Source organism: Hyalella azteca, unplaced genomic scaffold (genome assembly GCF_000764305.2).
Source record: "Hyalella azteca isolate HAZT.00-mixed unplaced genomic scaffold, Hazt_2.0.2 contig14403, whole genome shotgun sequence".
In the NCBI taxonomy this organism is placed as follows: domain Eukaryota; kingdom Metazoa; phylum Arthropoda; class Malacostraca; order Amphipoda; family Hyalellidae; genus Hyalella; species Hyalella azteca.
In genome coordinates, this window is record NW_025944290.1 from 48,300 (window position 1) to 76,004 (window position 27,705).

The window sequence follows — 27,705 nt, forward strand, 5'->3', positions numbered from 1 at the left end:
CCTATTAATCTTTTCGTGTGAGTCTCTGGCAAATTCGAATGTCCCTCTAATACATTGGTTCGACACTGATTATTAAAATTGAGTGGGTTTCTTTTAAATTTAACACTCGCTATTTTTTCGTAAGACTTTGCATTAACTTCCTGTAACCTGGAGACTTTTAAAAGACTTTCGCATTATCGTCAGAGGAATTTACAAGGGAATCATCTCTGCATAGTGACGTAATCGCCACGCTAGTCTCAATTAAGTTATGCTCAGATTTTTTTCAAGATAACATGAAAAACATTAAAATAAAGATACAAGATACCGTGCAAGCCCGTGAGCTGCATTAAAATGAGACTGTGATCTGTGAAAAGTGTCTCAATCAAATAAATCATTACGATGAACTGAAATGATTTGAAAGCCGTTATAGTTTTAATAAAAGTGGTACTTACAATGACCCTACAGATTTCATAGCCATAAGAGTTTTAATATCACAGATATTTACGATGAATTTGAAGATTTTAGGCCCAAAAGTATCTTACTTAAATTGACTCTACAATGCATGAAAGCAGTGGTTGACTAATAACACTTATATCTAATCAACGGGAGTTTCGCAGCACAGTCTTATCCAGAGAAGACCTTTTGTCTTCTGTACGAGTCACTACGTATTTTGATTTTCTTTATGGTTGCACGGTATGTCTTACACCTCAGTGTATATCCGCGGGCCAACGTGTGAGCTGTTTTATTGTATTTTTATTTCTTTTATGTCGGCTGTTTTATTGGTTGAATGAGAGTGCCCTGTTATTGGTCGAAGCGTGTATATTTTTGTAGGGTAGGTAATAAATTGTTTTATCTATATCACTGGGAATCAAATTAATCCATGGATTGTTTTGCTAGCACAAATAACATTTTATGAAAGTGTGAAGTGTGCACTTGAAATCATTATACACATTATAAAATTTGACTATACGGAACATATGTCTCTGTGGAATATCATAAAAGTGCAACATCTATAATGGTTATATAAACATAATATATATGTAGAATGAACCTAAATTTCGACTATGAAGTGTTGAGCTGAAAATTTTACCTGATTTACCACTAGAACTTTAATGTTTTTTTACGATTTCTCTTCCATGCTGCTGCTCCTTTCTCTACATGGATTTATTATACCTTTATTGGATTTATTTATTGGATATTATTGGATTTATTATTACTTTTCATTAAAACTTTCGTTCATGCACGCATTCATTCGTTTTTATAAAAACTTTATTAACTTGTTCACTTGCTGTTCGTTAACCTGCTCCAAGTTCAAATATTTATTTTTCACTCCCATTTTTTCCCGTGTCAGCATCTCTCCACTATCGTTCTTCATAATTACGATTTTAAACTGAAAAACAATTTTCACTGCTTACCTTCAACAACCATCTGTACAAAACCACAAACACATTCCTACACTTTCTAAAAACAAAATTTTTCATCCCACTACAATTTATGTTTCCTGCCATCAACCATCATTTGCACGAGCCACCATTGTTACTACATTACTCACAATACCTACCCTCACAATACCCACCCTCACAATACCCACAACCCTCCCTGCGTGTGGTCCCGCTGGTGCACGCACTACAGGGGATAGGTTCTCTGTTCTCAGCCCTGAAGGTGGTGCGGTTGCTAAGACTCGGCCGCGTGGTACGCAAGCTGGACCGCTACCTCGAGTACGGCGCAGCGATGCTGTTCTTGCTGCTGTGCTTCTACATGCTTGTGGCTCACTGGCTTGCCTGCATCTGGTACAGCATAGGTCAGAACTCATTAATAATCTTCAATAATAGTTTTTTCAACAAGGATTGTATCTATTATTTATAATGGTTGTGCCTATTTGCTTTTATGTTGCGTATGTGCGAGTTATTTATTTTCAATAGCAACCATTTGTTTCAACTTGGATTTTTAATTATTGTTTAATAAGGTTTGTTCTTGTTTTGGGTTTGAGTGAATAACTCGTCTTCAAAATAACCATTCCATTAGTATAATATTTCTTCCTAATAGCTTCTTGTTTAAATTTCTGAACAAGTTCATTAGCTTTGACTTCGTAGTCATTGACTTCATAGTCAATGTGTGGTGAATTTATTAAGCTTCAATAACCTTATTCAATGAAACCATTGCATCGTAACTAAGAACAAAGGATTTTAGGAGCGCATTTCTCACTAGTTTTGAACATAATTAGGTGAAGTTTTTAGTAAATTTGGAGCTCAGGACTGCAATTGTTTCTCATTAATGAAAAAGTCTAGAAAATTCATAAAATTCGACAAAATTCGGCTGAATTCTGGCGAACAGGAATGAACTGTGACTACGAAACTATAACTCGGTATGGTCCATACCTCTGTAAGATAACTCAGTACCTTGCATATCTTTCGATATATTATTATATATATTCATCCGGCAGCCAAATCATATCGAATAAAAAAATCAATACCATCACCTGTATCAGAGGTAATAATACATGACCACCAAAGCATTGCATTGAAAGCTATTTTATTGGCAAAGCAAAAGCGATGCAGACAATGGCATGCAAAATTCCTGGCTGTATGAAAGCTCGCCAAAAAAAATAAAAAAATAAAATTCCCTTCATAAAGACCATTGTTATAATGCATAATCAACAGAGTGTTTAATTTAATTATGTTTTCATTGGCAAGGTAATAGCGATGCAAACAACGGCATCCAATATTCGTGGCTTTGGAAGCTCGCGAACATCACACAGACGCCGTTCAGCTACAACAATTCGACGTTCGAGCTCACGGACGGACCGAGCAAGAAGACGATGTACTTAACGTCGTTGTACTTCACGATGACGTGCATGACGTCTGTTGGCTTCGGTAACGTCGCTGCCGAGACTGATAACGAGAAAATCTTTACCATCTGCATGATGATCATTGCAGGTGAGAAGTAAATCATGTATTTGCATGATAACTGTTTTGTGATTCTGGTGAACGATGTCTATTGAACAATGTTTGTTGAATAATCTATGTTGAATCATGCTAGTCACTGCATCGTCAAATTCATATGATTAGTGTGAACTATATTTTTGATGCTGCAATGGGTGTCTTTAACGAAACTTTTATTTACCTAATTTCGGGACAGTTTTCCTGACATTTCACACATTGACTCATATCGCTTCATCTTGTACTATTACTTCATATTTTGTACTATATTGAATTTATCATGCACACTTCGGAGTCAACGTGTTAAATTATGATACCGATACAGAGATAAATTGAGTGTAACTATTTATTTTCAAATGCTCTGATAAAAGTTTAACTTATTGCATAACAATTAAACTAGCTACTACAACAACTTTTAATGAAATTTCGTTATATCTCTCCAACAATGTGTGTGAAACATTCACTGCGAATTTTTAGTCTCACTAAAATAAAATTAGTAATGAATACTTTACGTACAATAATAATTATTGTGGCAGCACACAGCGGTGTAGTAAGGTTACGAGCCAATGATATTGCAAGGTGTTAATATTAAAAGCATGATGATAAAATGATAATATACAAAATATGTCCGTCTTGCAGCGCTGTTGTACGCGACGATCTTTGGCCACGTGACGACCATCATCCAGCAGATGACATCAGCCACAGCCAAGTATCACGAGATGCTTAACAACGTACGAGAGTTTATGAAGCTACACGAGGTGCCCAAAGCGCTGTCGGAACGGGTCATGGATTATGTGGTATCTACGTGGGCCATGACCAAAGGAATAGACACCAACAAGGTAGAGAATGAGGTACATACGAACGGTGGCGCCGGGCAACGTCAATGCAAAGTGAAAAGCTGCAGTTTTATTTAACCATATTTAATCTTAATGCTGAGTTTGTGATCGTGGTTTTGTCCTCTTCATATTTCTCGAAATCTTGCTACTGAATTTCTAAAGCTTTTTCTTGCTCACTGTTGAAGTTGAGTTGATAGTTGGAAACGTCACGCTGATTTATTTTTGTATATAATCTGGTATATTGAATTGCTGCCTTCTCTTTTCTTAATTTATATTCTGTTTTCCAATCAATGTTTTTACCTGCACTTATTCATTATATTTTTTTAATATTGGAATGACCTATTTTTTGCGCACTTCCGCTAGGGATTTTCCTAATGTTGTTATTGGTACACGGCACTAATTTTTCCAATCTTTGTTCATTGACACAGAATTATTGGTGAATAATTAAGGAATAAGTGTGTTCACCACAGACAATTGTGATTAAAAAACCCTAGGAATTGAAAGAACGCTGCTCCATCTGTACGAGTTCATATATTGGTTCACTGCACTGCGCTCAATCCAAATTTAAATCATACCAACTATTACCAAGTAAGAGGCATCTTCAAAGTTACATTAATGTAATAGAATAAAATGTATGGATATCATAAAAATGATACAAGATTCACAGAAACATGCTTTTCAAGTCAATATTTCCCTTTATAGATAAAAGATACCATCTATCTTCATCAGAATATTTTCTACACTATTACTGCAGGAATATACAATTAGCATTTTTTACGTTTTGACCTTGCTTTGCACAAATTACCTATGCACCAAAAGTTGGTTTGTGCGATTTTTGCCATTTTCCAGGTTTTACATCTTGATTACTTTCAAAGAAATTACAATACTTTAACACTTCAGAAAAGTCTATTTTCTTCCAACCGCATTGGAGCGTTTGAATGAGAAAGAGACACTTTTTATTAATTTTTTCCGTCGAAGTATAATCGTAGGAAAGTATTCCTGTCTTCAAATGACTTTGCCAGCAAACCCACAATTATTATTCATATTTTATTTTTCCGTTCATTTGTTTTTGCATTCCTTGATCTGTTCACTCAAGTCATTGCTATTGGCGCATCTTAATTATTTAATATATAATAGGTGCTTCTTACTTAAATAAACTTTTGATGACAAGTGGTGCATTAGTTAAAAGTTCAGAGCGCTTGTAAAGCCCAAATATTTTGTTTTGCTCTGATCGCTTGTTATGTTGAGAGCATTCGTTATTCATGCTCATATTATATGCTAAGTTCAGAGCGCATACCATAGGGAGCGACAGCGCACGCTTTTCACTTGTATTGGACACAACGGCTTCATCTGCATGATTCAAACTATTAAATTATGCAGGTACAGATCAATTTTGACTATACCATGGCTGCAAAGAGAAATAATGCAAAAGCTGATTTAATTTAAGTTCCGAAATTCATATGAGAACTTTTCAATGACGATTTTTATTGTCATTTGACAAGTAAAGTGATCACATCATATTTTGTATGATGATAAATTTTTTAAATAAATAAATATTAAATTTTAAATTTTATCAAACATTGAAAATTTTAAAGAAACATCAGTGCATTCAGTGCACATCGTAAATTCAATGCTTAAACAATGTTTAAAGGACGCATCAATGCATTCAATGAACATCGTACGCTTGTTGTTTAAAGGACGCATCATAGTTGTAAAAATTTAATGCGCAATGCGCCTTTTTCTTTAAAATTTGCTATTAAAAAAAAATTTTCCCGCTGATTTTAACGTGTCTCTCTAAGACCTTCTCTGTGCCTTCGCTATGACATCTTGAACTTTTTCAGCGTCAAAAATTTTTATTTGTATTTTCAAAACGCTTGTAGCTCAGTATTGCATAAAATTATATATATTTTCGCAGTCGAAACCCACTTCTAACTGAGGAATTTTTATTTATTTAACTTTCTGCATTTTCGTTGGGAAGGAAGTAAGTATTCAGGCTGGCATTTTATTTGTAGTTCCGAGTGAGTAGCTTGAGTTTAAATCAAGCTTGAAGTCTTGAATTTGATTCAAATATACATTTTTATCTCACTGTTTTTCAATAAATGTTAGGAAAATGAGCCATAACATATGCACGTTCACGTTTGTATTTTTAATTGAGTGTTTTACCCTATGAATAACTATTTTTTAACTGAAATTATTCACAAATATTTCCAGCTGCATCAGCCTCTATGGCAAATTTTCACTGAATATCATTATGGCTAAAACTTTTCTGAATATCATAATTTGGACACGATTCATTTGAAAATAAATTAAATTTGTTCACATGCTTTGGCAAGAACCACGCACTTGCGTATCCACAAAAACTTTCACGGGCTGTACGTTGTTCAGAGCAACGCCTGAATTGTTCAATGATAAAAAACTTTAATTACAAACATTCGTTGCATTACCGTTGAAGAAACCTCGTAGCTACTTTACCACACAAAATCTCTGAAACAGCATAAGCTAACCAATAGTGTTTGTGCATTCAAAGTTACTTGAGTTACATTTATATTCTAAATAATAATTTACAGCACTAATGGTACATATTAAGGGAAACAAGCTTAGGAGCAAATGACAGCTTGAAATTGCCTCAATTTTAGTATAGATACTTCATCATTGACTATGATTAATTAAATACGACTAATGGATATTTTTCTTTTATCGTAAAAACTTAATTGTTAAACACTTTTGAAGACAATTAACCGCGTAATCAATTGAAATTCTCAGCCATAAGTTCAACAACCTAGCTCACGATATCGAATTATAATTAAAAATGTCTAGCATTTTTAAAAAGGAGGACTAAGAATAAATTAAACAATCGGGTTCCAAAATTCCCAAACGTTGATTCATTATTAAGGTGTTTATATAGTCGTGATTTTGCAAAAAATGGAGGTGAGATAATATGATAATGAACCTCAAGTAACTTCTGCCTCAATTAAATTGTAATTTAAACCACAAGTAAATTCCACCCGATATAAATTCTAATTCAAACCTCAATTAAAATCTAGTGCCACCACAATGAAATTCAAATTCAAACCTCGCTGAAATTGTAGTTCATTAGATAATAATACAAACCACTATGAAATTCAAATTGAAACGTCGCTTAAATTCAAACCTCAAGTAATAATAATTCAAATCACAATGAAATTTTAATTCAAACATCAATTAAATAATACTTCAAACCATAATGAAATTCAAATTCAAACCTCGCGCAAATTCTTATTACAAAACCTTAAATAACCTTATTAAAACCTTAAATAAAATCTAATCCAAACTTCAATTAAAATCTAATTCAAACCTAAAGTTAGATATTTTCTTACGGCAGTCCATGAAGCGGTTGTCCGCCACTTTCAGGTGCTGAACTACTGCCCGAAGGACATGAAGGCGGACATTTGTGTGCACCTCAACAGGAAAGTCTTCAACGAGCACCCGGCCTTCAGACTAGCCTCGGACGGCTGCCTTCGTGCCCTCGCCATGCACTTCACCATGAGTCACTCGGCACCAGGTCAGTTATGTAGTTTACTTTTGTTTGCTTCACATTTCGTATCGGTTTCTAACGTCCGTATTTTCCGTAGATCTCTGTTTACTATACATTTCGTTTCGATTTTAACGTCCGTATTTTCCGTAGCTCTCTGTTTACTTTACATTTCGCTTCAGTTTTAACGTCCATATTTTCCGTAGGTCTTTGTTTACTTTACATTTCGTAACGTTTAAAACGTTCGTATTTCCAGGAGATCTCCTGTTCCATACGGGAGAGTCCCTAGACATCCTGAGCTTCATCGTGACGGGATCGCTGGAAGTGATCCAGGACGACGAGGTCGTCGCCATATTGGGTAAAGGAGACGTCTTCGGTGATACGTTCTGGAAGAGTCCCACGGTGGGACAGAGTGCGGCAAACGTGCGGGCGCTTACGTATTGCGACCTTCACGCCATCAAGCGCGAGAAGCTCCTTGAAGTACTGGACTTCTACCACGCCTTCGCTAACTCCTTCGCCAGGAACCTGGTGCTTACCTACAACCTCAGGAACAGGGTGAGTGACCATCATAGATAAAAAATAAGTATTCTTTATTCTGTGATGAAATTAGGATGAGAGTTTGCGGCCATCCTCAATGAACAAAAATATATACTTTTGATTATGTTTTAAATAAGAATCAGAGTGCATGACCGACGGTAAAATTATATTTTTGATTATGTGACAAAGTGATGAATAGGATCTTTGAAATGATGATTATAAGTAAAAAATATGTTTTTGATTAGGTGAAAAGTCCTATGTGTGGATAATTTTATAGTAAATGCCTGGTGTCAACGAAATAACGGTTACTGAAATATTTCAATTTAATTCGATTTGTTAACATGAAAAATTGAAAAATCATCCTTTATAATAATATTTATATTACTGTATCACAGAAGACGCTGAAACGGATTGAGTATTTGTCTTGAATTAATAAATATTTAAACTTTTATAGCTGAAAGTGATAATGGGACTAAAATGATTAGTCGTTCATCGGACTTTTGCGTTTGTTCTTCAACCTCACAGTATAATGTAGATGGAATCAATTTGAAAAAAAAATCATTATTATTTTATTTTACGCAAATTTTAAACACATTACAAATATTATGTATTATTATAATAATAACCATCTTATATGAGCTTTATTCTCTCTGGCAGTTAATATTCCGTAAGGTGAGCGACATGAAGCGCGAGAAGGAGCTCGCTGAGCGCCGCAAGAACGATCCTCAGCCTGAGCTCAGCAACGACCATCTCGTCAGGAAGATCTTCTCCAGGTATGATGTCGTGATGATATCGTGATGATTACGTGATGATAACGTGATGATAACGTGAAGATATCGTGGTGATAACGTGCTGATGACGTGATGCTATTGTAACGTAATGATTTTGAAAGGTGATGTTATTGTAACGTAATGATTTTGCAACCTGAAGATATCGCACCACTTCTTATATGTAAAGCGCCACTTATGTTGACACATTTCATTTGAAAATAAAATAAATTTGTTCACAAGTTTTGGCAAGAATCACGTACTTGTGTGCCCACATAAACTATCACATTCGAGCGGCTCACTGAACTGCAAAATGAGCCCAACAATATTTGCACTCCATCACATCGAGTTTTGTGGTGAATCTCACCGGTGGTTCCTAGAAATATCTTGTGAACGCATGCGCGGCTGCCATGCAAAATATATAAGAAAAATATCACATGAGACTTTTGTACCACAAAAAACTATATTTCATGAGTCCTTACGATTTACTCTGGTGCATCCATATATTTTTATTTTTGTAATAATATTTATATTTTTTTCGCCCCGCTAAACCCCCTTCCGTTTGGTCCCCCTTGTTCCACTGTGTCGTGGTATCCCTCTAACCCTTTATCGGGAAATCAAAACCAAAATAAAAACATTTTGTTAGCAATGAAAATTAATCATTCATTACGAAACTCTAAACTTAGAACTCTTTTATAAAAAAATTTAATCAAAGTTGATTTGAATATTTGAATATATAGCGACATAGGATACGCCCGATAGAGGGTCAATTGTAGGTTAAAATCGAGGAAAAAAGTTCCAAAATTACCTGAAAACTATGTGTAAATTATATATTTTTCGCTGAATTTAGCTACAGTTTTCATTTATAGAATATTCTTTTCAAGAAAATCTTCGTTCGAATTGCAAACAACAAGCTCAGCCAATTTTGGGGCGTTTTTTGCTCTGTGTGTTTCAATGATCGGTGTTTGGCTTTGGCTACAAACTTGTTTGAAATAATTAGATCTAAATTAGACTAAGCATTGTTCGCGCTTACTGTTGTCTGATCGTCGCTGCTTTCGGTGTGTCTGTTTCTTGTTTTTTTTTCTGCTTTCAATGTTATCATATGAACGCAATCATCGCTTCATTGTAGAAGGCAAATGTGAGATTATGGCCTTGGATCGAAATATGAATTGATTGAATCGAGTTCAAAGACTTCAACGAATGAAGTAATCGTGATATAAGTGAACATTTTAACAAATTTTCAACTAAACAGATAAATGCAGCCATTTTAATGTGAGATTTGTGGTGTTAGATAATCTGCCCCAACTACGACGAATGCAAAAATATTAAAAAAAGAATGCTGCATCGATCAAAAAATCAACGTTAAAACTTCAATTCAATAAAAAATAATACTTTTAATTTCTATCTTTGTATTGTATTTTTTAATAAGGGAGTATTTCGAAATTACCATAGTGCCCAGAGAACGGACAGGGCGCCTTTGCCCCAGTACTAATGTAGTAGGAGACATCAACTTATTTACAAATATTTAAAAAATCGTTAATCAATTCAGCCAATCACCAAACAGCATGTAACGAACTGCTCTAACACTTGCAGCTTTATTACATCAGCATCTTTGTGATGTTTACAATCTAGGATCATTTATCATTTTAAAATTCGAGGTTATTATATCATAAATCTTTTAATTTCTTTATCGTCAGGATATGCCCTCCCCATGCAAGCATGACCTCTGAATAAAAGAATTGTATTCAAATCTACACGAATATTCATTGTTCGCAAAAAGTTCAACCCTGTTGCGGTACGTAGTTCTAATAATCCAACTCCTTGGAAAATTATGATCAGATAATCGGTGGCATTTCAGTGGCCACCGATAATCCGCTTGTCATGTTCCAAATCATACCTTTCATCAAATTTATGCCACGTTGACTCGTTCCTTCCCATTCAACTTCTGCGATGTTGCCATCCAGCGTCGGGTGTCGCAATTTGAGGTAAACTGTGCCAGAGTTATCCTTCTTCTCACTAACTTCTATGGATCTTCCCGTTGCAACGAGCAACATTCGCCTTCATTGTTGACGCTGAAACCACGAGAATTCATGAATCCTGTTGAATTTTATCTTGCGACTATGGCTGTGTTTGTTTATTTCAAAAATTAAAATTGAAAAAAATGCAAGATTTGAAAATCATCAAGTATTACAGCGATTCTTTAATACACAATCAAAAACTTATATCTTCGTACATTTTGAACACTATTTTAGGAATTTATGCTTTCCATTTCAAGTGCGAGATATCAAAATGCAAAATTAAAAAAAGGCAAACCACAATTTTAATCATTAACACGGCAGAGACAACAAATATAGTACTTCATATTGATGAAGTCGCATTATAACTGATACATCTAATGCACGGATATATAATTTTGAAGAATCTCAGTAACAATGAAGTTTGTTTTTCGGTAAACCTTTCTCGTGGTCTCAGCTTCTCCACTCATGGACGATACTGGTCCAGTTTACATGTTACTCCCAGAACTGCTGAAGAAGAACTACACGCAGGACAAGTCTACCCTGTCTTGGCTTACATTTTTCTTTATTTCATTTTCAATACGCATTATTAATAAGGTTTTATAGGAGAATATAAAAATTTGCCATCTTCAGAGTAGGACTTTTTACCGCAAATGCCAAATCGACGACTAATTTAGTTTTTTTTTTCACGTCTACTTCTTTAAAAGTCAATTATTTTTAGCGCATTTTCTCATTTATGGAAAAAAGGCGCTATTGTGCTCGTCATGTCCGTCCGTCTGTCCGTCCGTGACCACGTTTTCGTCGACGAGAAAATGCGCTCTCTGTCACTCACTGTTGTGAGTACTGAGTTATATTTTTCAGCTGTTGGAAGTTCATTCCGATTCATATTGTGGAACTGAGCCAATGAGTGATAATTATCTAACTACAGACTTTCTTTGACTAGTATTGGTTTAATTAAGGTAGAGCAGTCATAGCTGCATAATTTATTTCCCTAACACCATCCCTCCATCGTTTACTTTCCTTCATAACCTAAATAAGTTATACTGAATTCGGCCGCCATCACGACTGATAACCGGCGGCACCACTTCCCCTTCACTTTATTTGTCTTATATTTGATATATCATTTACTTAATTGCGCTGGATTTACCTGGAACTAAATTTCCTGGTAATTTCCCCTAAATTATTTCAGTATATTCTAAATTTGCTCCTCTAACAACCTTTTATTTCCTAAATTAACCTAATTAACCTATGCATTTAATTTCTTCAAAACTTTGTTCACCCCTCACCCAAAATACTGCACCCCAACTTTTTCTCATAAGATTTTACAACTTATGTATATTAAGGGGACCTGCTACCCTAAAATTTTCAATTTTGGCGTTTTTCGGTTTTTGTGCTCATCTGAAAGGTGGAATTCTGCTCTTTCCAATGGTACCACTGCCATTGCTGTACGCCAATATTTACGTTCATGACGTCTCTTTAAAGGGAAGCGGGTGGGAGAGTTCTTTAAGTAATTAGATATAAAGTAATTAGCTGCTGAAATCTTTGAATATAGTTTCTACTTGAGTTGTGCTGCAGTTACATGCTTAGTCTCATCTTAAAGCTGACATTCTGAGCTTTCCAACGATGCTACTGCGATCCATGTACGGCAATATTGACGCAGATGGCCGGGCTTTAATGGGGGGCGGGGGGTGGAGTTCCTTAACTAAATAGACCTAAGAAAATTACAGCGGCAAGACTACATATCTTGGTGTATCTGGCATCTGAGCTCAGTTACCCTCCTAACATTGTACGTAGAGGTGCGATACAAGTTGCTGCTAGCATCCTTGAGTGGATTAAGCTACAGAAGCCTGTAGTTTGGTATCCATGCTACATTGAGTGCCTATTTCAAGGCGCACGGGACTTTGTCGAGCCGTCCTGAAAAGTTCAACTTATTGTCACGGAAAACCCTCATACAGTTTTCAAGCTACAGCAATGAGAGTTATATCATTCAATTCGTAAAGACCATATCTATTGACCTAGCCATCGCTTTTTTTTAATTTGTGCATGGTTCGTCTAATATATGGGGGAGAAGGGGGGGAGGGGGTAAAAAAAGTGAAAAAATGAGAAAAACGCGCATAAAAAAAAAGCTATGGGGAAAATGAAAAAAGTGATGGTAGAGTTGATAGGTATGGTCTTTACAAATTTAATGATATGTGTCTCGATATTGTCGGACGATATTTGTGGGGGGAGATAGATTTTCTATAGTACCCGTTATTTGTCCGTTTTCTATGAATATCACGTTTTCTATCGATTTTTTCGAAAAATTCATAGAAGTAAAATGTTATTATTTTTACATTTTACGTATGTATGTGAAGTTTCATGATGATCGGATAATAACTGTAGGAGTTATAGGCTACCTCCAATTTAAGGTAGCAGGTCCCCTTAAAATAAAAATGGCTTCCTCTATATAGTCCGTTCACTTTGTAGAACCAAGATTGATTTTTCAGTTATTTCTATTTTTGGGTTTTCTTCATCTTATAAATAACCATCAATCGCAGACGTATAGATAACACTTTAAAAACTATTACGATGAAACCAAATTCATTTAGTTATTTAAAGTAAAATTAGAAGGTTGTCTTGCAGCATTTCCGCTGCATATTTAAAATGTGGTTCATTTCATTGAACCGTTTCATTTCCTGCATCAGTGAAATCGCAGGCGATGCTTCTACATGACGAGATTACAGCCTGCACCAGCAACCATACTGTCATAACAATTCTATTCTTATGTGTACAAACCATTATTCTATTATTATAACAATTTTATTCGTTGATGTACAAAACACCATTCTGTTATCATAACAATTCTATTCGTTCAAGTACAAACTACCATTCTATTGTCATAATAATTAAATTTGTTCATGTATAAATCACCATTCTATTATCATAACAATTATATTCGTTCATGTACAAATCACCTTTCTATCATCATAAAAATTGTACTATTTCACTTCTTCACATCATGACGGTCATACATTAGTAGGAAATACATAAGAAGATTCTATCACATCTGGGATAAGATAATATTGGCATCTTAATAATCATGAATAATTTTAAGTCAGTGCTGATACCACGTTTTATTGGTGAAAAATCGATAATATATCTGAATTGCAACTGAATTCATGAAACATTTGGACCTTCTATAAATAATTATTCATATCCCCAAAACTGTATTTTTAACACAATAACAATGATAAATCATTTTATATACCTATATGAATTGTGTCTTTTAGCGTTCATACATAACCTAGTATCCAGGCAGGACGACCAATTACAACCATACCTCACGTTATTCAAAAATATAAAAGATACTCTGCATGTCCCTAGCAAACATTATAGCATGAATGCTTAAACTGAAGCAAAATAACAATCTTGCTCGACGCCTATGGCTTATTTTACTAATGTGATTCATGATAATCACGACTCGACTCGACTAATTAATTCACATGCTTTAATTAACTTGCATAATAAAAATGAAAGTTCAATATAAAAATTTGGAATAAAACCCGTAATTCCCTTATAATTATTGTAATTAATCGGAAGCTCCTAAACTTTCATCGCAAAGTCTCGTCCAAGAATTTATAGCGACGTCCTGAAAAACTTTCGTTTCCACTGTATAGACATTTCTTGTGATAGCGAACAAGACAATAATTAGTTTCGCAATAATAAAGCTCTACTAATAGCGGATTATATTATTTTGGATGACCTGAATTTCCACTGTTCAACATAGGCGAAGCTGGCGAGGAAAGCGCGGCCGGAATGTAGCGGAGCTCTTAACCAAGTAACTAATTACGAGTGTTCTAATTCAATCCAATCTCTCTATGGTCCCTTTATTATAGCGACCCTTATTAACTTATCGATCATACCAGTACAAATTCAACTAAAATAAAGGAGCTCACTGCTTTCCTAAACATCCTTGTAACTAATTTTATTAATGTAAAACACCTGCCATCTCTCTCGATGTCTCAATAAACTTTTAAAATTTGTAGATGATAAAGGTAGATCTTTTCTGGAATTCTGTATAGTACCTTACGCCCTTTAGTTTACTTTTCCAAACTTCTCTCGATGGAACCTAATGCACTGTGTTCTTTACTCAATTTTGAATATATAAATTTTTCCTTTATAGGCAATAAGTCTAATTTTTCAATCAACAGTTTTTTTCAAGCGTTTTCCGAAACAAACTGAACCGAAAAATGGAAACTTGATTTTAAGATTTTCTAGAAATGTTATTTTTCAGTAAATAGTTTTTATTATAATTTTCGGAGATCTGCAAAATATGTCATAAGAAATTACATTTTTAATAAATTGACTTGACAGCAACGAAAATCTAATAAACCAAATTGTTTGCCACAGGAATACGTTTGTAAAGCTATAAATGATTAATTCATGAAGTATCCAAAATGTTGTTTGTTTGTTGTATAAATGATTTTTTTTGAGATGACACTCTAAATATAATCATGATCTTAGCTATTTCTCAACAATATCACACCAGGTTTACTTTTGATCAAAGCTGCGAATCTAAGATGAAAATTGAAGAACTAAATCATGTAGTCTGAATAATAACACATCATTCTTGCATAAAGATTGTGTTTCAGATTCAAGCTGAACTGAGCACCTGAAATTAACCTCGACTGAAGCCAAAATTAAAAAATATGATTATTTCAATTTACCATATGTGAAACATTTTTTGCTATTCGCCTTCTTGTTTTTCCCACAAGCTGCAATTTCTGTGACCAAATACGAACGCATACAAATATATTCCAAATGTCTTTTGTTATAATATGCCTTTATTTGGGCACCTTGGCTGAACCTAAAAACCTAATTAACAAGGTCGGCATCTCGCTCCAGACAAGGACAAATACCTAAATACGTTGCCAATTTTGTAACCAAATTAGAATCTAAGCTTTCAGATCACAGACCAACGTGAAGGTCCAGAAGATCTTAGAACTTACGGCTACCTGATTTATTTGTGCCCGGAAGGTTCAAAGGCAGTTACCGTGCAGAATAAAAAAAAGTCTGCCCATTTTTGTTTTGATGAGGAACCTAATTTAGTTTAGTATAGGTTTAGGCCGCGGATTGCACAGAAGCAGAATTGTGTGGAATCGAGGTCGTGCATGTGGCCTGTGTGATTTTTTTTAATCTAGTGTATTTTTGTGTGGTCTGTGTATTCACTATGTTTAATGCTTTGTGTACATGCGTTTGCGTTTACTTTTTGTACCTGCATGTGTGATGTTTTTTTGTATATGCTTGTGTTTAATTCCTTGTGTTCTTGCATGTGTGTTGATTTCTCTAGTCGTTGGTCTTCATTAACATTGCATTGCCGAGCACTGCTTTCTGTGTTCGCCCATTCATTCTGTATACTTTATTTTTTCTTCACCTATGTGTAGTTTTGTATTATCTGCATGACTTGATCATTATGTATCATTTTCTGTCACTCACTATGTCACTTGTCTTATTCTTGTTTTGCATGAAAATATTAACTTATTGAGTATCTTCATTCTTTATGCGCAAAATGAGACTTGTATGGTATTGTTATTGGCATTAATATTATAAATTTTCTAGTATCTTCATTCTAATGCTTGTGTGTTTTCATATCTTTTTATTTGATATTGGTTACGTCATTGTAGCGATCGCGTTAATGACTTCTTGAAATGAATACGCTCATGGATTACATTTGAACTATTCATACATTTTGAAAAGTTAAATTTCACTCATGGTGCGTACCATGTTACATTTATGTACCTACTATATTGTGTTGTGCTATTTAGTATAGAGATTGACAATTAATTACTTGATATTATGGCAATTATTTTAATCACACTAATTTCAATATCAAACTTCAAGCTCACCCATTACGAACTAAATTAAGAAAACATAAATATTTGTAGAGACAACTGTTTACTAAAATCAGAATGTAAATAGAAAATTTTATCTCATCTGATCTTATTTAGAGTGAAATTCTTGCGTGATGCTCTTTCGTCCAGCAATAGGGAAACTTCAAATACGTTCCAACCAGTAATGTGACGTTGAACCAACGTTGAAAAAAATTATCTAATGTGGAAAGCAAGTAGATATGAATATCTACGCTAAAGGTAGTGGTAGATATGACCATCCCACGTAGTGGTAGATGTGACCATCCCAGGTAGTGGTAGATGTGACCGCTCTCAGTAGCAGTAGATAAAGTAGCGTCGTAAGTAGTAGTTACGGCCTAAGTACACGAAGTCCACTGAGTGGCCAAGTACACGTAGCGGCATAAAGGTGCTTGTACACGGGGACAGTACTGGCGGCAAGTACATCAGAAAAATGCCAAATGTCTGCCGCTTGGTGTCTATCATGTAAGGAAGCTTAGACACAAGGCAAGTTTAAGGTGCCGCCGTGCCGGTATCTAGTCGTTACCGGCTTACTTGCGGGATAGACACCAAGCGGCAGACATTTGGCATTTGCCAGATCTACTTGCCGCCAGTACTATCCCCGTGTACAGGCACCTCTAGGAAACGTTGCGATCCAAGTATCAGTAGCGTCCGATTTCACGTCTGTGATTGGTGGATTTAGCTCTAAAAGCCGTCAGTGATTGGCTGACGGAGTTGTGAACTCGTTATTATTTTCGATAGTACGCCCCTGGGTTACGAAACTGTCAACCTAACTCATAATTTAACTTAACTACTCCTGATGGCACGCCCCTGGGTTACGAAACTATCAACTCAACTCTTAATTTAACTTAACTACTCCTGATGGCACGGCCGCTGGGTTACGGAACTATCAACTTAACTATTAATTTAACTTAACTACTCCTGATGGCACGGCCGCTGGGTTACGGAACTATCACCTTAACTATTAATTTAACTTAACTACTCCTGATGGCACTGCCCCTGGTCTCAGGTTCCGTAAGGACAAGACCGGGCAGCCGACGACGCCCAGCAGTGCTGACGCCCCAGACCTGCTCTCCGGTGAGGGCGTCGGAGGGCTGCTGACCGCCCCCGGGGCCAAGGATGTGGAGAAGGGCGCCGCGGACAAGGAGAAGTTCGAGGGCGAGATTGTAGCTACCTCTTCAGATGCCCTTAAGGTTATACGCAGAACATTTGCGGCATAATATACGTATAAGAGGGCGAGATCGTCGTTACCTCTTCAGATGCCCTTAAGGTTATAAGCATTACATTTGTCACATAAATATAAGCAGAATATAAATTATGCTTAACTTACGAAATGGGAATTATGGAACTTAAATTATGGAAACTTAAATTAAAAATTAACTTACTTAACTTTAGCTTAACATAAATTAAGCATGAAAACAGCAACGTAAAAAAGGTTTCAATATTGGCTCAATTTTCCTTGAGTTTGAGCCGTGTCTTAAACGGGTTATTCGAATTTCTGGGATTATTTGAATAACATTCTCTGAAGAGGGAAATGTTTCTACTATCGTTGAATGAACTTGTGCCATGAGCAGAGCTTATTGACATTTTCATCTGTTGAATTGAGCAGCGAGCAGAACATCTGGATATTATATTTATGCCGTATCGAGCGACGAGAGGAGTTTTTTATTATTATTAAACTAACACATTCATTTTTTTATGAAAAATTCTTCGCAGGTAGTAAAAATGCCTCCGGCGAGAATGAACAACGTCTGTGAAACGAACGGTCCGAGGAAATGGAAGAATATTTTCGGAAGAGAAGGTCAGGAAATAATTTTTTATGTTGTCTATTTATCATTTATATTAATTGGCACCACGCATATATCATATATTTTAATGCGTATTTGCCAGATTATTATAAGTCGCAATAGAGCGAAACAAATCCGGGATTGCTTCACATCTTATGGTTTTGGATAACCGTTTTGAAATTCGTTGAATTGATGTCGAGTTCGAATAACTTCTTCATATCCAAGTATTATAATAAAGTTAAGAAAAAGCAAAAGGTTTGATGAATTAACAATTCATAATAAAAAAGTAGTGGTATTGAAATATCAAGAATATTTCACAGTAAATTCTGTTTCATTTAAGTGCTTGAAATTCTTCCCAACTCCAACCGTCCGAATAACAGGAGAAGAAGACGGCCAAACCAAGGAAGAAACTGTCTTAAAAAGACCGGAATCGAAGTTGAAATCGCTGGTCAACAAACACAGTGCCGGCCCCATTGCGAGGGTGAGTAAAGCGTACCAAACGCGTCGTAAAAACACCAACGTCTTCCTGTATCTTTTACGTAAAGAAGATTTAAAACCGCCCCAGCTTCTGAAGCTGGGACGGCGCTGAATTTTTCGTGTGTACAGAATATAGACAACAACGTGACGAAGAATTGATAGTTTTGTGACAATCCAGACATGCACCAACGTGACGGAGAACTGATAGCTTTGGTGACATTGTACATAAGGCAACTCTAATTTCGTGACTTTTCTATTATTTGCCGTAATGACTTCATGACATGCTTATTTTTTGACATTATGCGTTATGACGTCATGTTGCTGTTATGATGTCATGCCGTGCTGACACGCTACTTTTGTGACATGTATCGCCACGTCATGTCATCATTTGCATTCACAGCGACACACATGATGTAACAGACAAGATATGTTACAAAAATCTTAATTCTAGGCAAACAGTCGCTTGGCTAAGCAAGTAATAGAAAGCACTTTCAGTTTTTCAATAAATTATTAATTTGAATACGCGCTTGTACTGAAATGCTAAACCCTGCTAAAAAATAATGGCCAAAGAATCGGCGACTTTTTATCTGTCGATCATTGGCCGCCGATGAAGAAGCCATGATTCTAAACGGGAATTATTAGTCGCAGAATAAAACATTTGCCTACGATTTCTTTGTTCTTTTTCTCTGTGTTACGTGTGCAATATTAACTATGTTTATTTTGTAATTATTTACCGTGTGGCCTCGCCAAATTCTATGGAACTTTTTTTCTGCCTGGCTAGCACACAAGATTCTTTTTAAACTTTTTGTTTATGATATATTTATTAATATTCAGTAATATTCAGCAAATGAGATACTGTGTCTAAGCCTCTCAATGCATGCGGTTCAGCCGAACCTTTCTTCATCGCACCTTCACCGTCTACTGCAAGCTCTAGAGAGCGAGCGTCACATTAACTAAATTATTATTGTCGTCTCTTATGAGTTTGATATTCACAACTTCTGACTTCTGAACACGAGCAGGCAGCTGTGCGACGCCCAGTGCCTGCCATCACTACAACTGCTTCTTCTGTTGCTTCCACTGCATCTGCTACTATCACTGCACCGTCAACTATATCCACAACCACTGCATCTGCTACCATCACGGCACCATCAACCATATCCACAACCACTGCATCTTCTACTATCACGGCACCCTCAACCATTTCTGCCACCACTCCATCTTCAGTTTGTGTCACCGCATCGACAGGCAATACAAAAACACCCGCAAAACTGATAAATTCAATGCACCTTAAATCTCCAGCATCGTCCTCTTCTAATTCTAGTAGCACAACCAACACAATTTCAACGGTCCTCAACTCTTCTTCATCAGCATCTCTAGTTCACTCTAGAACTGGTTCTGGTTCTAGAACTGGTTCTGGTTCTAGAACCGTTGCACCCTCTACAGAGACTACGTCATCAACTGTAATATCATCCACTATTCCAGCCATCTCTTCTTCCTTAGCTCTCTCTAGAACTAGTTCCGCTTGTAAAAATGCTTCCCTAGTCCAACCTCATGCCACCACTCCAGCAACTACTCCTTCCATACTCACGATCACCTGCCCATCATCCAACAAACAAACCTCATCCACCGCACCCACCAAACTCACGCCGTGCACCGCAACCACCACACCCACCAACTCATCCACCAAACTCACACCTTGCACCGCTGCCACCACACCCACCACACCCACTAAACACGCCCCTGGGGGCGATCTGATGGCGAGGACGAACAGCTCAGGATCCCATAGAAAGTTGCGGGTACGCGAGATAAAGTTTGCATGAACAATTGAACCTTGAACGTCGCGCATCTACGTTGTTTTTCAGGCTATGATAGCTTCTATAACTCTGATGACCACACAAGGGCGTCTATTTTGTGTATATTTGCTTTTTCAAATCCATTTTGAAAGGAAATCAACCGGAAATCTTCTCAAACGGCTTCCTCGAGGGGAGTATTCAGCCCCGAAATTTACACCGGTGCCTTCGTGGGTAATGGATGAAATCATAACAAATCGCTTCGTCGATATTTGTTACACGTGAATTCAACTAGCATGAATTAAAAAAGTCCTTCAAACTCAGGACGCTGTTCACTGTGGGTTAACTTGCACTTTTATTGAGGTCTTATTGTCGTAATTATCTCGAGTGTAGACTTTGAGTTACTACGTTGAGCTCACATAATTTCGGGTGCAGGTAAATAGATGTCATGTGCTATAGGTATTGTAAATAAACAATTAAACGTTTTTTAATTATTCATAGAAACTCAGTTAAGTTCGAAAGCTTTTTCTCGTTTGCTGCTTCGTGCAGGGCATAGGCGGCTGAGATCATCCGCGTTTGCCTATTTTAAATAACATTCGAATGCTTTGCTTAAACTCGGCGCCTGACCGCTCAATTTAAACTGTTCACAAACTATGCTTTCAAATCAATGTACGGAGTTCATGCACTGTTTGGGCTTCAAATAAAAATGTTGATAATACCATCTGCAATAGTGCGAAGTGATGCATCTTCTTCTTGCGATACCTGTCACTATTAAAATAAAGCCATAGGGGTATTATAAACAATAATAGTAGTTTATAGGATAATTTTACGTATAAATATTTGTATTATAGGGGTTTTATAAATAGAGTATTAGAATTCAGTTCTTCTTTTTCCATATTCATTTTTTCTCAGGTACACAAATACGAATCACACTTTAATTTGTATTATATATACCGGTTGATTAAATGTGAACGCTCTTACCTACGTTTATGTTTGAATGCGCCGATGCCTCGTTGCTGAGTACACTCATTAAAATTTGTGAGTTATTTTGCTCAAATAGTGACACACTTTCTTACCCCAACGCACGAGCAGAAAGTGGACGTAGCTCACTCTTATTTTCTGGGCCAATGTCAGTCAGGATGAACAACGGCAGGGCAAAAAGTGGATCGCTTTTTGAACGATAAACCACTTATTTCTCTGAATGCAGTCTATTAAACTGTGAAGAATTTTATTGCATGCAATTAGTGGCGTTTTGTCCAAAAAAATTTGATTGCAAAAATTAAAACTCTTATATTCCTGGGAATAAAATTTCACAAGGTTTTTTTTTTTCATTTCAAAGATCGAACTTCAAATTGTTTTTCCCCATATTAAATTTTTAGATAAAATCAATTAACCAAATACTTTTTAAACATTTTTTAAATGTTCACTATATGTTCCAAACCATCGTTCAAGTTCAAGAGTATATTAATGTATAAATATGTAATTATCATCTAATTGTACTATATTTCAAAATAATGTCAGAATATGAATGCATGATCTTCGATCACTAGTCACCAACAATTCTAGTAACATTTTCAATAATAATTAAATGATATTCATCGAGACTATAGAATAGCCGGACCAATCGGCTATGCAAGTGAATTAGCCTCCAGCGATGTTTTTCAAATGTTTTTTAGGAGGCCTTGAAACAGATATTCAGTGTTTTATTTGATATATTTTTAAACTAGGATTCGGAATCGCGAATCCTTCTGAAGAAAATAGATTCGTCGGATTCGGGCGTCGGGCGTGAGGCGATAAAGGCCCCTGAGAAGCGACCGTTGGGGAGCGACTCCGACCTCAAGGGAGGCACGCAACCTCCACCACAGCCCTCCCCTCCCCTCACCATCTCCGACACCCAACAGATCATTGCTAACCTCATGGATTTCAAAGTGAGTGTAATTGAAAACGTCCTAATCCTCGAAGTTAATTTCTTACGTTTTCGTTTTATTACATGAAAATATCATGTTTGAATTCCGGCACATTCTATCACGAGTATTCTTCTAAAATTTTCGATTTTGGCAGATCGACCTCAAACTCGAACTACAAAGACTCAACCAGAAGATCTCGAGACTAGAGGAGCGCGTGAACGACGTGGCGGCGCGAGTGAACACCCCCACGCCTCGGTCCACGTCCCATCCTTCGAACTTGAGAGGCGGATCTCATGACGAGGTATACCCGAGTTCCCGACACCACAGACGAAGTCCCGCAACTGCGAGCCGAAACAACAGCGCCGAAAGACTCCACTCGAGCACAGATGCCTTAGATCGTCAGTCTAGAGCAGTCCAGCATCATTCATCAGCACTAAGCATCCATTCTCCTAGAACTCCGAGCCAAGAAGAAGCTCGACGACAAAGAAGAAAGGAAAAGTCCCGATCCAAAAGTGGATCCAATAAGGGATCCGGAGACGCCGCAGAACCTTCCCCAGGATCGGATTCTTTAGTGAGAGGGATGCTTGAAGACGAGATAACCGAACAAGATATCGCGGCGAGACGAGAACGAATAAGAGGTCCACCGCGGTCTAAATCTAAAGATAATCTATGAGAAGAAATGAAGCCTAAGACCTTCCGGGCTCGGTCAAATACCGTCGCTGAGTTCATGATTTAGCCTAAGGGAACGAGCAGTTCTGTGACATGCCTGCGTGTTTTGTATGCCATCAAACTTTGGTGGAGTTTTTATTCATGGATTAATAAGATTAAGAGGCACAGGGGGGATTTCAGTGGAGCCTTCTGATTTTTCTGCAGGATATTTGAAAAATAATTTCATACTGAATTACGCCATTGTGTAACGTTAAGAAATGATTAATTCATGTTAATAATGCCGATATCATCCGCATTAAATTTCGAGATCGATTTCAGAGAGAAGTTCAATAAATTAATAAATAAATTATTATGAAGCGCAATAATATTGAAAAATGCTCGCCGAATCCAACTTATATTGCCGCACTGCGATCTAATCGCACTATCCAAACTCTAATTCTAGTCGATATTATAGAACAGGCGAAAACTATATCTGCAATTTATTGACGAATCATGATGGACAAATCTATAATAGAATTAGAAGAAAATTAATTTCAATATTTATTTTAAAACTGCTATGAGTGGCCTAAATAAAGTATTTGTAGTGTACGGAGCAACTAGTTTCTAATCGAGTGAATATCAGAAAAGTTGTTTGGAAATATGAAGTAGTTTGTTAGCATTGAATTATTAGACATCGGATTGCTACAGAACTCTAGGCAGATTCGCAAGCCTCAAACAAACTTTATATTAAAGCACAGCTCTAATTATTCCTTTATTGGTGATAATTTACACACAAAACGAGTCATTTGAAGCACACGTCGAAAATCACGATTAGTTCAGCTGAGAATCTGCTGATTTAATAGCCTTGATGTGAGCGTCTCCATTATTTAGCCGATGAACCGCAATGAATTTGAAAGATGATACCTTCATTAAAAATTATAAATTACTCTATGATTCCTGTTATCTTTATAAAAAATGATAGAGTATATTATGATTGCCCTTATCTTCATGAAATATGATAAAGATGCTAAAGAATTTTATGATTGTTGGGATCTTCATTAAATACTATTAAGTATTTTATGGTTTCAGCTATCTTCATGAAAAATGATAAATAATTTTATGATTGTTGTTATCTCCATTCAATATTATGAAATATTTTATAATTGCTGTTATCCTCATGTATCACAGTTACTCTAATTTAAGCACCAGATCCGTACGTGATTCATCTGATGAATTGACTGAAGAGCTCAAATTTTGTGTTGCAGTTGAACTAATTGTAATAATAAATTAATAACCACATTTATTATGCAAAATAATGCTTTGATGAGGAAAGAAAGGATCAATGTTGCTTGTAACCTTGGATAGAGCTGATCTTTTATGCAAAATTTAGAGGGTAATAGAGAGGCGATCTGTGCTACAAAATATAGAGGGGAATAGTGGGGCGATCTGTGCTACAAAAAATAGAGGGGAAGAGAGGGGGCGATCTTTTCTATAAAAAATAGAGGGGAATAGTAGGGCGATCTGTGCTACGAAATATGGAGGGGAATAGTAGGGCGATCTATTCCACAAAATTTATTCTAAATAGAGGGCAATTTATTCTTCAAAAGACACAGGGAGACTTCAGAGGTGAACTGTGCAACAAAATATAGCGGGAAATTTATTCTCTGCCTTCCTATAAAAAATTCAAGTGAATGAGTTAAAGTGGTAGATGTGTTTTAAGTTAAATGGGAAACAGAAGGATCGTCAAACGTTGTTAGACTGTAATATGTTAAAGTGGCTAATGGTTAGAGTGAGCAGAGCGAGCAAACTCATAATGGTCAATTTGGATAGATCGAAATAAGTAATAATTGTTGTTGTGAACTCAACCATATCTCCACACAAATAGGGGACTTCAATAAAATCATCATTTGCTTAAACTAATTCATATTTGCATACAAATCTTACTTAGCGAATGCAGGGGCATAGATTCCCAGTTTACAGCCTGAAAGTTATAGTCTAGTACAATCTCAGTTTACAATCTCAGTTTACAATGTCAGTTTGCAACCTCAGTTTACCCTAAAATAGAAAACCTCATTATGATTTTTTGTAGCACAGAAATTCACAGGAATATTTTTGACAGCAACAGGTGCAAAATGCCTCAGTTAAAGAATTTAGCCATTAATTTCATTCCAAACAGAAAATGCAATTCAACATTTAAATTTAGTAAATCGAATCTAAATGTTCCTGTGATCGGAAATACATCGGTGGGGGGATTACAGGGATTAAAGTCCTTGAGTAATCCTGAAATAGTTAATACGAAAGGTATCCTAAGCTGCAGAATAGTGTCGCCTGGTAGATGATTATAGATTAACTCGCGCCCAAATGATTATGTGTCTCCGGATATCGTAATATCAACCAACTTGTTAATTGTTGTACAGACCGTTGATGCATGGGTGCTGTTGGATCGCTCTCGTGACATTCAACTAATTAATTCAAACATTTTATTAGAAAGAATTCGTTCCTTTATTGTTGTCCATGAGCCAGATTCTGGAATGCACATCGTCGCCAAGAAGTGTATCTTTGATATAATTAAAATGGGACTCTTCTTATGTACCTGGAAGCACGGTAATAAAGGAACGGTATTCTTCGAAGGCTTTAACAACGAAGCGAAGTATCGCTTTAGTTTGTTAACGATAAACTGTGATACTGTATATTGCTTGTGTGCAATTTAAATGTGGGGTCAAAACCCTAGTTTTTAGGGATGCCCTATTCCCCTTAGCTGCTGACCAAGGACTAGTTTTGCTAACCCCTTATTTTCTAAGAGCCGAGGATGTCAACTAATTGTTGTGCTAACATAATTCCTTTTCAAAATGTAATATCAAAATATTGTGTAGCGGTAATGATTTCATCATCAAAAATGTTTATAGTGATACAGGTTTATGTATTTACAAGAAAACTTCTTACAGAAGAATCACCCTCGGCTTGTTTGGAAACTAAGAAGAGGGAATGGATCATATTGCCCAAATCATGACACACTTTCTTACCCATAGGGACACACTCTACTCACAGCTAATTGATGCATACTTTGGTCGCGTCAAACTGTGTCAGTATGGTTACCACAAGGGCAAGGAATGCATCGTTTATTTGTACAAATTATCACTGATTTCTTCGATTGAGTGGCGGGACTCATTTTAAAATGATTTTCAATTTTAAAATCTAAATTCATTGAATGCTATAATTCATATCATTTGTGAAAGCAGTAGCGGTGTGAAATCATTTGATAATTTGATTGTGCTTCATGTGATATATTCATGGTTATTCAACCGAGAGACAGATTATGGGTAACTGAAAGGAGTAATTTGTTAAGGTAAAAAATCCATTCAACTATTCTGAACTGAAAGCCTAAAAAATTACAAACTGACTCCTGAGTACATCACAATTTTCTTTTTTTGTTACATGCAATTCAGAATTCGCTCAAAATTCAAAACATTTTTTTTAAGTTGAGAAAGTATAATTTTATCCCATTGCAGAATTCTGAAAGTCTTCCTAAAATATTTATTTAGCCAACTTTAACGTCCGTTATTCGAAATCCTAGTTTCAAACTTCGAAGAGAGAAATTACAGACTTTCATCCTTTGCTAAAATGTGAACACTATGGCGGCTCAATTTAATATCATGATGAGCATAAATAGCATCGAAATTGTGCATAAAAATCACCGAAAACTTGAGTTTTTTAGTTTATCTTGTCGTATTTTTTCGTAAGGTTATAATCAATATTGGTTGCAATATTGTCGCAATTGACGAAACATTCCGATGTGTGCGTGCTTGTTTAGTTTCAAAATGTTGAATGACATGCCTTTCTATTGATTTCTTGAATGTCCAATACAAGACCACGTCTTATATGAACTATTAATAGGATATTTAATACAATATACCATGTATTTCTCTCACCTAAAAAGTAAAAAATGCTAAATAGAAGCCAGATCATGTTTTCAGAACAATTAGTCGATTACACGGTCAAAATAGTGACACATTCGTTGCACATTACACTGATAAATTCTTTCATCGGGCCAGATTAACTGGGCCAAGACGACCCTGACAAAGGCATGATTGCTACGCTATTTGTAACACACTTTTCTCTGAGTGACAGAGGCAGCTTGCAGCGAATACGCTTTTAATAGAATTTGTTTGCATAGGAAAACCGCATCGCGTTGAGAATTTCAGCTTTTTGGGAGCGAGATAAATAAGGCAGGTGGTATTGAAACGAAGTTTCGTGTAGTTCAACTTAACATCGGCTTGTATTTTATATTACATATATAGGCTTTAACTTCATATAAACTTTGATTATTTGCTCTTCGGCAAATGAGAATCCATTTGAATCGATTTATCTTACGTAGGAACGCGTAGTGATAATTTTACGCAAAGTACCGACTTTTGTACATAGAAGCACTGTAAAAATCTTATATATTTCGAGTATTAAAATTTTCTTTCATTTTCCATGGTTTTTAATCATTTTCCTTGCACTTTATAAGCGTTAAAATCTTGTGAGATGGTTTCTGCAGACAAACTTAGCAGCAATTGAAATGGATGAAAAAAAGTAAAATATGCTTATGTCAATTGACGTAAAG

General features: G+C 36.1%; 1 protein-coding gene across 1 annotated transcript in view; it reads left to right on the top strand.

Annotated features, from left to right (window-relative positions):
* The window catches only part of LOC108665986 (potassium voltage-gated channel protein eag), a 54,469-nt gene extending 26,895 nt beyond the window's left edge, over positions 1-27,574 (top strand). The window contains exons 7-17 of the mRNA XM_047884040.1: positions 1,612-1,780; positions 2,673-2,915; positions 3,558-3,769; positions 7,145-7,295; positions 7,522-7,820; positions 8,460-8,575; positions 17,500-17,683; positions 18,207-18,291; positions 18,658-18,758; positions 22,272-22,472; positions 22,606-27,574. Of these exons, the coding sequence (XP_047739996.1) occupies positions 1,612-1,780; positions 2,673-2,915; positions 3,558-3,769; positions 7,145-7,295; positions 7,522-7,820; positions 8,460-8,575; positions 17,500-17,683; positions 18,207-18,291; positions 18,658-18,758; positions 22,272-22,472; positions 22,606-23,124 (2,280 nt within the window). The 3' untranslated portion in view covers positions 23,125-27,574. The remainder of the gene's footprint in view (positions 1-1,611; positions 1,781-2,672; positions 2,916-3,557; positions 3,770-7,144; positions 7,296-7,521; positions 7,821-8,459; positions 8,576-17,499; positions 17,684-18,206; positions 18,292-18,657; positions 18,759-22,271; positions 22,473-22,605) is intronic.
* Positions 27,575-27,705: the final 131 nt, after the last annotated feature.